Source organism: the organism of the source record quoted next, unplaced genomic scaffold (genome assembly GCF_019419815.1).
Source record: "Pyrus x bretschneideri cultivar Hongxiangsu unplaced genomic scaffold, Pyrus_bretschneideri_v1 Contig16, whole genome shotgun sequence".
In the NCBI taxonomy this organism is placed as follows: domain Eukaryota; kingdom Viridiplantae; phylum Streptophyta; class Magnoliopsida; order Rosales; family Rosaceae; genus Pyrus; species Pyrus x bretschneideri.
This window is the reverse complement of record NW_025999457.1, coordinates 684,855-696,933: the sequence shown is the minus strand read 5'-3', so window position 1 is coordinate 696,933 and position 12,079 is coordinate 684,855. Positions and strand designations below refer to the sequence as shown.

The 12,079-nt window shown below is 36.0% G+C and overlaps 2 protein-coding genes across 15 annotated transcripts; one reads left to right on the top strand and one right to left on the bottom strand.

Moving 5' to 3' along the window:
* Positions 1-940: 940 nt before the first annotated feature.
* Positions 941-5,489, bottom strand: LOC103934810 (ATP phosphoribosyltransferase 2, chloroplastic). Its single transcript, XM_009344560.3, has 10 exons — positions 5,064-5,489; positions 4,856-4,969; positions 3,943-4,008; positions 3,740-3,847; positions 3,526-3,609; positions 2,659-2,760; positions 2,411-2,524; positions 2,252-2,332; positions 1,982-2,101; positions 941-1,215 (listed from the first exon to the last, which is right to left on the bottom strand). The coding sequence occupies exons 1-10, from the start codon at positions 5,325-5,327 to the stop codon at positions 1,120-1,122; spliced, it is 1,149 nt and encodes a 382-aa protein (XP_009342835.2). The 5' UTR covers positions 5,328-5,489; the 3' UTR covers positions 941-1,119.
* A 1,057-nt stretch (positions 5,490-6,546) lies between these two features.
* Positions 6,547-11,408, top strand: LOC108866195. Of its 14 annotated transcripts, XR_007257133.1 has the most exons (7): positions 6,547-6,739; positions 7,059-8,067; positions 8,175-8,203; positions 8,315-8,355; positions 8,482-8,557; positions 8,813-8,901; positions 11,290-11,408. XR_007257133.1 is itself a non-coding variant. In XM_048580908.1 (6 exons), exons 2-6 carry the CDS (start codon positions 7,822-7,824, stop codon positions 11,343-11,345), a joined length of 459 nt encoding a protein of 152 aa, XP_048436865.1. In that variant the 5' UTR covers positions 6,547-6,739; positions 7,059-7,821; the 3' UTR covers positions 11,346-11,408. The 14 variants fall into 14 exon arrangements, 2 of the variants coding, with proteins under 2 accessions (XP_048436865.1, XP_048436866.1); XR_007257135.1 differs by having other exon boundaries at positions 7,059-7,207; positions 7,796-7,863; positions 8,175-8,557; XR_007257134.1 differs by having other exon boundaries at positions 7,059-7,207; positions 7,796-7,863; positions 7,986-8,557.
* The last annotated feature ends 671 nt before the right edge of the window (positions 11,409-12,079 follow it).

Genomic DNA, 12,079 nt, shown 5'->3' with positions numbered 1-12,079 from the left:
CCTAAAGCCAGGTGTTTTCACGTTTGATTGTGGAAGGGTTCCAAGTTGCTTATTGGTGCTGTTAATGGAAGCATTTTGGCTCCCTAGAAAACTGAAAACCATGATGGTTAATATCCAAAAATTGGCTTGTCAAGTTCAAGATATTGTTTTTCGGCATGTCTTCCATGACGCAATTTTGTGGCAATTACTCTCTCCTAGATAGGTCAAAATTCTTCCAAGTTTTGTATTTGGTTGGACTCGCTCCCCTCAGGTGCTTGTTTGAGTTGGTTTTTAGGATAATAGTGGTTCGAGTTGCCTAAGAAGCTTTGTGCGGTAACTTTCTCAATAAGTTCGTTTAAAGTTGAAATTATTCGCCCTCTTTATCATCATATGAAGTTCATCTTCGAAAACATTCATTCAATTTGAAAACCACTGGTGCAAGTTTCTTGTTAGCGAGGTGGCGGAGCACGTCGTTGCATAGCGAAGCAATTTCGAACCACTTGATAGCAAACACGGGTTACGAGTGTTATTTAAGACAATAATTCCTTAGCCCTTCCAAGGAGGTGTACAAAACACAGCCCTAATGTTTCATAGAGTTGCTAGAAACAATGGCTTCATCATAGTAGGTGCTCTATAACAAAATTACAATGTACTTAAAATCGGCTTCAAAAATTTAATCATGGTTGGATAATTCTGAAAGACAAATGCATACAGATGTTCAAAATCCACGAATATTACACATAATGGTCCTGAAAAATGGTAAAAAAAATGGGTGTGATATCCACACACCCCTTTTTACTTCTCTCACACCCTTTTAATTTTCGACCGTCGGATCGGATGAATTGAAGAAGATCAAAGGACAGAAATTAACAAGGGATGTGGGAGAAGTAAAAGGGGATGTGTGAAAAGCACACCCCTAAAAAAATTGAGAGTTGTCGTCGGACTAACCAAAATAGGGAAATAGAGGATAAGAAAAAAATCGCATACAAAACGCAAATATCTTTAAGTCACTACTCTGATTACAAGCCAAGTTGTCAATCCAAAGATAGGTATCAATACGTGTTTGCTCATCAAACTCTTAAATACTGCCATAGCTACAAAAAATTACAACAAACCGTGCACATCATCGGCCTGAGAGAACTAGAGGCCAAGCTTTGTGAGAAGTTCATGCCATCTTGGTGTTTCTTCATCAAAAATGTAGGTCAATGGGGAAACTAGAACTCCGCTACCTCCAACCTGAACAAATTAGAGCACGGAGATTAAACCCCAGTATCCAAGGGAAGGAAAATCCTTCAGTCAAACATGGAATCAGATTCAAAATTTTAGAACAAGAAAATATGCCTTGCGCACAAGAGGCAGGCACAATGATATATGCAGCTAATAGGTAGGCAGAGAAACTTCGAACCCAATATTCACAACCATTTCTAATTTAGAACCATTATTCCAGCATATTAAAAAATGACTAACTGAAAAGTAAAAACAGCTTCGAACCAAATTTCAACAACAACAAAGCCTTATCCTGCTAAGTCGGGTCGGCTATATGAATCCAAAACGCCGTTGCGCTAGGTGTTGCACCAAGTCTTCTGTTAGCTCTAAGTACTAACCAAATTTCAACTATCGTTTGTAAAACCATACCAGAGAGTAGATCTGGACAATTAAAGAGAAGAGTTGGCTGCTTATAAATTTAAAAAGCTGAACAAGTTGTGTAGGAAATAAACAGACCTGAAAAGTTTCTAGCCAATTCAACATATGTTCGTAGTCCCTAATTTTTAAAATAAAATGATGAAACTAAACCTTCGACTGAATAGTCAAACTGCCATCCTGACTTATTTATTTGTGTTTTTAGTCTTGCACACGCAGACATAGAAGCCAGAAGAATTCAGTAGTTGCATGTATGTTGAGGGTGCTGCTCAACAGAGCAAGCACTCTCATAGCATTTGATAAGGAGGATTCATTTTACATAACATTGACCAATAGTTTTATAATAAATATCATGCCTCACCGCTCTCAGTTGTTGAACGGAATTGTATAGTGCCTTTTTTGGTACACATATGACTATGGCATAGTAATCGGCTGCAATTTGCCCACCACGTTTGCAAAAAACTGGACTTATGGTAGGTCCCTGCATGTGTAACCATGTATATTAACTCATCAGAAAAATAAAATAAAAGGGATCGGTTTATATATTATAATGATAAAAGACCACTTATTATGGTATACTGCAACTTGTGGTTCATGGTTAGATGGAGTGATGCTTCATTTCAAACCTCACCTGCAAACCAGATAATGACGGCTGGCTCAAGACTCGCTCAGCCACTTCCTCTGCACTATTTCCTCTCATATTTGCAGTTACCTGCCATAAATGTGTAAGAAAACAAGAACTGAAGGGACAAAACTGGATTTTTATTTTTTAAAGACATTCAATACGCACCATGAACTGACCCTGAGCCCTTAGATGTGCCTCTAATCTTTCAAGAATCTCATGTGTCGTGTCAAGGGCGCTTTTCCTTTGGATCAATGACTTCTTGCTTGCAACAAGAACTGCCTAAAGAAATTCTAATTACAACCATACGAGAAGATATAGAAGGAGCAGGGTTTTGGACCAGCTCCTTCTAGATGCATGCTTAAACCTACAAGATCACATGCTCGGTAATATAAGCCATAAACCAAGAAGCCTACCTGGCTTTGTAACACAACTCCTCCATCAATCTCTTTTAGGTTGTTTTCCTTCAGCGTCGTCCCACTACTCACGAGGTCCAAAATTGCATCAGCTATCCCCATCTAAAGTTAAAAGAGAGACAAGCAGTATTTAATTATCTTCTCCCCAGCGTCAGATTTCAAGGCCAACAACACCACATCAAGTCATTGACATGTTACGTGTTTTTTCTAAACGAACATTATTTTCTAGTTGTTAAAATATGACCTAATTAGTAGAGTTGTAGTGGGTTACTATTATCCTATTTTGTAGTTAAATGGCATTTGATTGGACTAATATGACACCATATAAAGGTGTAGACGTCATGGAATAAAGGGAAGAGAATCATTACACAAAAAAACATAAAGTTGGTCAAGAGCTCCTCCATAAACCCTAAATCCCTATTTTCATTATTCTTCGCAAGCATTTTCCACTGTCCATATCAGTACAAAAGGTTGACCATCTCGTTTGAGTCAACCACCTAACCACAAAGTCACTGAATGTACATCTTAAACTTAAGCAAGGATTCAGTCCATTCAAGCAATATTGTCATCTTAAGATTCGTAACTGCAGCAACTAGAATCCAACAGAAGTCTGGACTAGTATAATGTTCAATGAGACAGCTTATGTTTAGATATTGGTAAGTAGATAATAAATCAATAACCTATGTTTTTCATCGAAAGGAATCATGAAACATTAAATTGTATATATATATATATATATGCTGGCAAATATGTGTCATGCTTTATACTACACTTGGAGCAACGCAACCACATTATAGGACAATGCTCCGCATAAATTAAAAACATCCCACCAAATTTTACAGTTACTCTGACAAAGTACATTCTTACCGCAGGAGCTGCCTCGAGTGCTCCATCAGCAGTTGAAAAACTCACATGGTTCAATCCATTATCTTTCATAAATTTAGGACCAAGCTGCAATAGAAGACGAAAATGAAAAATGCAAACAAAACCCTTATTTACAAAGAGACAGCAAAAGAAACTTGTTCCCAGCGTAGAAAGTGAAGAATAATACAAGAACCAAAATCATAAATACAAGGCATACATAGGTGAAGCCAGTAGCAACTCGGAGAGGTTTCTCTTTAGTCCATTGAGGCATTTGTGCTAGCTCCGTCAGTGAATTTATATTTTCAAAAATCCCGTATTTCGGAATCTGAAAAAACAAAGGATATTTGAAACCTTGAAGGTATTCAAGATACAAGTGGAATAATTGGAGTCTTCAATTTGGGAAATGAAAAAGCAACTCACTGCAAGGGATAAACGGCAGTCCCCATAATCAAGAGCATCATGAACAATGATAAGATCTTCATTCCCCTAAAAGACAACTTTGGATGATCAGCTTTCTGTTCTCTTTGAACGAGTCATATCAGTGATAAACGTTAAATATCAATGCAGTAGTCCATATTCATTTTGGATAACAAAAATAATAAATACTAAAACATTCTTAAGTAGAAGGCCAACATTACTGCAAGCAATTTTCTTGACACAATGTATGAAATGAAAGAGTTCCACGCAAGAAAAAGACCTCCATTCCCAGTTGAACAGGTCACGACTCACAATTCAAAAACTAAAAGTCCAGAGATACTAGGAGATGGCCCTAGTTTCAAATTCAGAGAACACTCAATTCTAAAATATAATGGAGCTCTCCAAAATTAATGTAACCGTTTACTGACAACGAACTATACTAGAGCATCCATATGTATTAGAAGTGATGAAAACACATATAACATAATGCTTTATGAGCTGTTAGTCCGCACTAGTGCGTGCATATGTTCAGCTGTTTCTGGTTCTAACTTATTTCCTGGTTTATCAACCACAGTCCTGGGTCTTCCCTGAACGAATTAAAACAGGGAAACCCTACTGTATTTTAAACGATTCGCTTTCAACCCAAATGATAAGCTTTTTAAACAACAGTGTATTTCTTCAGAATCATTTTAGATAGCAAGCAGATTTATTCAAGAGATGCAGCGACTGCAGTTAATTTCAGAACATACACGAATCACTCCAATTTCGTGACGTATTATCAGTCCATATTCATAGCAAGCTACGAAAACTTGTAACGAAATTCAACAAAAATGAAAACAAAGGAAAACCCAATGACGTAAACAATTGAAAACCCTAAAACTAATAAAATTGGATTAACAGATTGAGATATATCTACCTCTCCGTATTCACTGACAGTATCAAAACCCGCAATGCCAAGGTCCAAGTCACCGGACAACAATTTCCGCACAATGTCCTTCGGCCGTTGAAACCACACCTCCAAGCCCGAAAGCTGCACGCGGTAAAATTCATGGAAAATCTAATTAACTTTTACCACAAACAAAAAAAAAGGTAAATTTGAAGGATATTTGGTGAAATTCAGGAACCTGAGGGATTTGGGCGACGTATTGACGAGGATTGACGTGCTTGACGGACAGCTGGCAGTCCTTGAGGAGATCAAGAGTGTCGGCAGCCATACGGCCTTTGCTGGGCAAGCCGAGGCGAATCTCGTTCCGTTCGGAAACTCTGCCGTTCACTGCTTCCGCCGCCGATTGCAGCTGCGAGACGCTGCAGGTGATGTGGAAGGAGGGGGAGACTGGGACATAGCGGGTGGGGAAGAAGGGGCTCTTTGGCAGGTTTGATGTCAACATGTTGCTCTTTTTTATTGGATATGGAAATGTGAGGAGTCGAAGACGGCGGCGGTGCGGGGAGGGAGAGAGAGGAGAGAGAGGGGGTGGCTGATGGCTTAGAATATTCAAGGTTGAGAGAGAGAGAGAGGCTGGTGGCTGAGAATATTATAAGTTACAAGTTGTAGTTATACCACTTGAGTTTCAGTACCAGTGTCCTATGTTGGGGAGATTCTTGGTAGGACGCGGCATATCCTTGTTACCTGACACCACGCTGTCGCATGTTTTTTTTTTTTTAAGGAAAAAAAAGGATTCAATTAAGGTGAAACTTCGAAAACACCGGATACTTTCAACAAACAATATTATTTGTAAGTGGTCTTTTATAACAATAGGTGGAAATGTGTTAAACCATTATACGACGGATGGGTTCGAATCTTGTCGTTGTCGCTAACTAATTTAATAAAATCTATTGTTTGAAAAAAAAAAAAAAAACAAACGATATTATTTTTATTAATAGATGTGTTTAGAATATCATCTGTAACTAATCTAACAAAATATATCGTTTGATAAAAAAAAATAGACGATATTATTTATATTAACGGACGGGGTAGACTATGTGGTTTTCAAATTTATTTTTAATAAGAATTGAATTTAAAACCTCTTAAATATGTATATTGATGCAATTATAACTAAGTTAATATTATTAGCAGTGAAATTTGCTTCATGATTCCACTCCATTTAATTAAAAGAAGAGGACAGTCATTTTATGCGCCTTTTTTGTTTATTTATTTATGTTTTTTAATTTTCTTATATCTATTTTGGGAGGGCGGAATTTCTTTAGGCTTTTTAAATTCAAAAAAATACACATCATCTACATATATAAAGTGAGAAGCACACAATAGTGAAGCATTTCAAAATGTCAAAAATGTCCTCATTTCATACACAAGGTGTCACATCCCGGGCTGGGTTCCCTTCAGATTTCAGGCTCAACTCTATCGTAACACGATATTATCCGCTTTGGACCCCGACCACGCCTTTACTGTTTTGTTTTTGGGCCCTTACGGTTTTGTTTTTGAAAACTCACACGAGATCTTTCCAGTAGATCACCCATTATTGCTCTCCCGTGCTATTCGCTTAACAAGATTGGATGTAACACAAGACTCATGGATAACTACTCATAAAAATAGGGTATAAAACATAAAATATGGAATTACATCTATTCTGACCATTGGGTCAAATCACCCACAGTTTAAATTATTTTTCACCCATTTGACTAAGCATAGAGTTACTGTTTCAGATGAAAAAAAGGATAATCGACCACAACTACTCCAGATGGAATCGAAGCACTCCATATCAGCAGTTGCATAGACTGGAGATGGAATCGCCCTCCATCGCACGTTCTCTATCACCATAGTGCATACAAAAGAGTAAATTGGGTAATTTTCTCGAACAATATTCTTATTTTTGCTAGAATTTTGGGTTTTCGCTAGAAATTTTCACTTTCTGCCTTCAATTCAGGTACTCTATGCCTAATTGAATTGTTCATATCTACTGATGTTTTGATTTATTAACTAACTGCCCACTTTAATATATAATAATTTGGAGATTTTTACTTGATTAACATTTGAACTATTTGAAATTATTTATCTTTACCAGATTTTTTTAATGGGTTTTGGACCAATTTGTAGAAAGCTCTCTCTTTTGTGTATTGGTTATTCAGTTTCTGACTTAATTTTTGGCATTCTGGAATGCCAGAGACATTTATAGGAGTTACTAAAGTTACTCAATTACCAGTTCTTTACAAAAAGCCTTCTTCAACCGTCGAAATTCTTGAGCTTTCATCCCACCAGAGATTGGTGGCTTCAGCTTCATTGTTGCTCAAACTGGTAACCCATTGGTGTCGGGTACGGTTTATTTTTGTTTGTCTTTTTACCCATATTTAATTTGATGTATTGTATTATTTATCTGACGACGATGCTCCTCTAGCTTCGAATTTTGTGATGCACGTTAACACCCTTTGATCATCCAAGGGCTGTTAATAGAGTTGGGTGGCGGATCCGGATCTGAGATGGTTGAACGCTCTATAGCCAGTTAATACTTTCGCCCACCAATCTGCTCGGCTGTATTTGTAACCTCTGGGTTGTGATGGTTCTTCATCTCTCTTACTTGAGATTCTTTGCATTTTTTGTTCACATTTTATGCAATTGATCGCTGGGCATTTGAAGACGAACAGGGATGAAAAGTTGGATAATTATCCTCCTATTTTGAAAATAAGAGATAATTATCCTCCTAAACTGAGTGGTTATAATTACAACACGTTGAAAAAAAAATTGGAGCTCAAATTTGAAACAGCAATCAGCAGTTGCAATTGGTTTTTTTTTCCTTTCCTGCAAAAACTAAATCGTCTTCACTCTTAACTATGTTACTTTGATGTTTGATTTATTTTTAATTTCCCCTTTTATTATTAATTCTAGATTTGATCAAATATATAGGCTAATTGGTGAATCCCCAGTGATCGATGCGTTTTCAATATATGAGTTGGTGGTTTCATTCCTTTTGGGTAACTTCGTTTAATTCTTTTTTCTTCATGTCCATGAATTAATTTTAATTAATTTAGTAGAAATGTTCATTTTTGGTTTCTAGGAAATTAAAAGTTTGAACCTTTTTTATTTGTATAATCAGTTTTGAAGTTTGTTTCACATGGAAATCAAATATGGAAGAATGAAGAGAAATAGCGGAAGAAGAGGGAACAAAATAGTTTTGAGTAACATAGTTTCAATCCTTTTCATTTTTCCTTCTATCCATGATTTTGTTTCTAACTAATTTAAACAAAATGATCATTAAAGTTTGACTCCTTTCTATTTCTTATAGATTTGGGCTACAAGAGCGGAGCAAAAGAGGTCTTAATCATGTTTTTTTTTTTTTACTTCATTTAGATGGTTGATCGACTCTCTTATTTGGCACTCAAAGTTTTTTATCTGCTTCTATTTGCTATGTATACTTTTTTATAGACAATTGGTGGACAATGTTTTGATGGGACGGCAGTTGTCAGGTAGAACGATGATCTATGCTTTATTTTATGGGCATGCCCATTTTCTTAGCATGTCTCTCATATTTCCCATTCTGTTTTTCTTATTTTTCAAATCACGCTATTTTCTTTCTCACTCTTCACCTGTAGAGCCATCAGGTATGTTGAAGTGGTTGTATATGTTCGATGTGAAAGAACTGGGGTGCTCTGAGGGGCTACGTGAAGGGTATATTTCTAGTTTCTTTTTCTTCCATGTTTTATTTATTTGTTGGCAATCAAATGATACTTTGTTCTTCTTCCATTTTGGAAGAAAAATGTTACAATTGCTCTATTTTGTAATGTTTTAAAGGCTCTACAGATGTCCTTAATTGTTTATTTCATGTTTAATTTATCTTAATACTGTAATCTACGATCAAATCTATATATGTAGTATGAACACTATATCAGAGAAGGGATTTTTATTTTCTTACTTTGTATTTAGAGGAAACAAAGAAGAACCATGGGAAGACATCTACAATCGATCCAAGAACAGTGATTATGGAATTTGGGTTCAACTTCTTCTTATTTCCAGTAATCAGTTCAACTTCTTATTTCCTTATATTCAATTGGATTTTCTCTTCGTTGGGGTTGATTATAGAATATGGGTTTGTTCATTTTCTAGGGTGATATCCTTATTGTGTTGCTCTCTGCTTGGACCAAAATAAAGAGACTTGGAACCCTTGCTTTCTGTAAGTTCATTTAGGAAAGGGGAAAAGTACGAGTAGCACTACTTCGCCTTTTATTTGAAGAGAAGTGAGGAGACAAGAATGCATATACAGTGCCCCAAAAAAAAAAGGTCTAAGCACACAATTCATTGGTGCCCTTTTCAATTTCATTGAGCACAAATATGTATTTGTGCTTTTATGTTTCATTGAGCACAAAATTATCTCGAATTGATGAAGTAAACATGTTCTTTATATGAGTATGCTTTGTCTATTTTTGTTACTTCATGTTTCAATCAATTTTTTCTTTGCATAAATAAGATGCCATGCAAGCAAGTAAAGCTTTTTGGGGGCGTTTGTTTGCCCTCACTAAGTTGGATTAGACTGGACTGGACTAACTATTAGTCCAATACTGTGTTTGTTCCATGCTGGGACTAACATTAATGAGACTAGAGGGGACTAGCATGGACAAAACTCTTCACTAAGAGGTCTTAGCGAGACCCCCGAATAACCATGGGACTAGCTAAGACTATATTCTCTTTCTTGTCCTCGTCATGCTCAACGACCACTCCCGACAGACTCCTTGTCATCTCCGGTCACCTAGATTAATCATTAACTTTCCAACTCCCTTTCAGATCCATTTCACAACGAACTTTCATATAAAAGATACCAAATTGAAGCTGGGAGTGACATGATTACGATTTTACCTTAATAGAGGCCAAAATGTGGTCGAATGTGGCCGGAAAATGGCCTGGAAGTCTCGGCCTGTTTGGGCTTCTACAAATCCATGACAGATTCGAGCATTCAAAGCTAAGATCTCGGTCTAGGGATGGTGATGAATTTTTTGGCGGTGCTAACTTCATCCAATTTAACGAGGGTTGGCCGGAAAACACATCGGGAAACCTGCAACTCGTCGAGAAAATTGGAGCCGTGAGGTTCCATTCGAACAACACATAGCTAGAGAGGGAGGGAGGACGGAGAAATAGACATTGGAATCAATAAGGAGTTTGACCAAGAATGAGAAAGAGACATGAATTGAGAGGTCTAAGAGGAAAAAAAGAGGGAGAGGTTGGGACGATGAGAGGAGGAAAAGAGTGGGACGGAAATGGTAGGAAAAGATGAAGAAAAAGATAAGATCATAATAAAATATTAATAATTTATATATTAAATAATATAATATTAGAATTTGTTATTATCCAGCTTCTTAGTCCAATATTGCACCAAACGCTTCACTAAGTTAGTCCAGTTTAGTCTAGTCTAAGTCAGTCCAGCTTAGTCCTTGAAGCTAATCGAGTCCGAGATAGTTCGGCGCAACAAACGCCCCCTTTGGGTTTTACATGTGTAATGATTCTGAAGCTAGTGTGTCAAACCATGAAAATGGTTGTCAGATTGAGGTTTAAGAGTTGCTTGACTATTAAATATTTTACGCTATTTAAAATATTGTTCAACAAAGAGTTGCTTCACTATTAATCACTGTTCTAAAAATCGGCTTAGGCATTAAGCGGTGGTACCCCTCCTCGATTTTGGGGAATGCGTTTGAAAATATAGGCTGGAAGCTAGGCGGTCCTAGGGCTGTTTTTTTTATATTTTTTTTATTAATTGTGTGCTTTTTTCTTTTTTAGTTTCATGGTGGTATACTTATGGAAATGATGTACCTAATTTGCAAATGATGGATTTACTACAAGTTCATCCAACAGTGAGACGAATTGGAGCATTTTTTAGGTGATATATACAAAGAAAAGAAATAAACTAGATACAACAAGGTTAAATAATTTAGTCTATGTCTAATCCAATACAATGATCATGATTTATGAACAAGAAGAATTTAGTCTATCATCCAAATCCTCCTCATTATGATCATATGCTTACTGTTTTCTAAATATTGAACTTTTTGGATGTATATAATTTGTGTATTCTTCTACTTCTATTCTTGCATTTTATCATTCTTTTATATTCATACAAGTATAGTTTTTTTTTTTTAGGTGTAAATAGACACTTATTTACAAGATATATAATAAATTTACATAAAACCACCTAGACTAGGTCCCTACCCACTGCCCGACTAGGTGCCTAACGATTTTTAGAACCTTGCTAGTATTAATTAGTGTAAGATTCAAAGGAATGTAGTTTATCATACTTAAGAGTGCAGGTAGTATTCTGTGATTTGGCATAATTTTGTATGTAATTGATTCTTCTTCTCTAATAATCTTCCCCTATTTCTTTTGTTCTGTATATAATGGATCGTCTTAATTTATAGGTTCATGGCTCATTCAGGCTGCAAAGGATTTGATTACTTTCTTTTTAGGAATATGAAATGGAACAACTTCAAAGTTCGCGTGTAATTAATTGTCTTATCAAGTAATTATCTGTATCTTATCTGTTGTTTTTCATGCATGTGATTGTATTTTTTATTAGAATGTTATAAAAATGAACACCTTCTACAGTGCTCCAAAATACGATAGATATACATGTTTTGCACGAATTTTAAATTAAGAGAACAACCTCCATTTGCACTTTTAATAGAAAAAGGCTCGGGTTTGATTATAAAAACAAAAACAAAATTGTTAGAACCATTTTTGTTAAGAATAAAAACATGATTAGGCGATCTACTAATAAAGAGCTTGGAAACTAATGTAATAAACTTTCATCTTCTATAGGAAAATATAAACAAGTTAAGCATGACCAATTAAGAAAACACCATTCGCAAACACTTAAAATTCATCAATCAGCTCTCAATGAATAAAAATGTCGATAGACAAATGAAAACCTAATGCCTCCTAAAAAAAGGCTGTTTTAATCCTCTCACACACAAGTGTTGTTTCATTATTGCATGAAAACAATTGACGCAACATATAATTAAAACCGCGTAGTGCCGGTACTTAAAAAAATGCCTCTTGTGTGACCATGATTTAGTAATGGCACCATCACGATACAAGTAGACTTTGTGTTTTTGTATGTACATATTGTTCATTCTTTTGTTTTGAATCAATGCATCAAAACATACCATCATTTGATCATGATATATGGCTTGAAAAATGTGACATAAG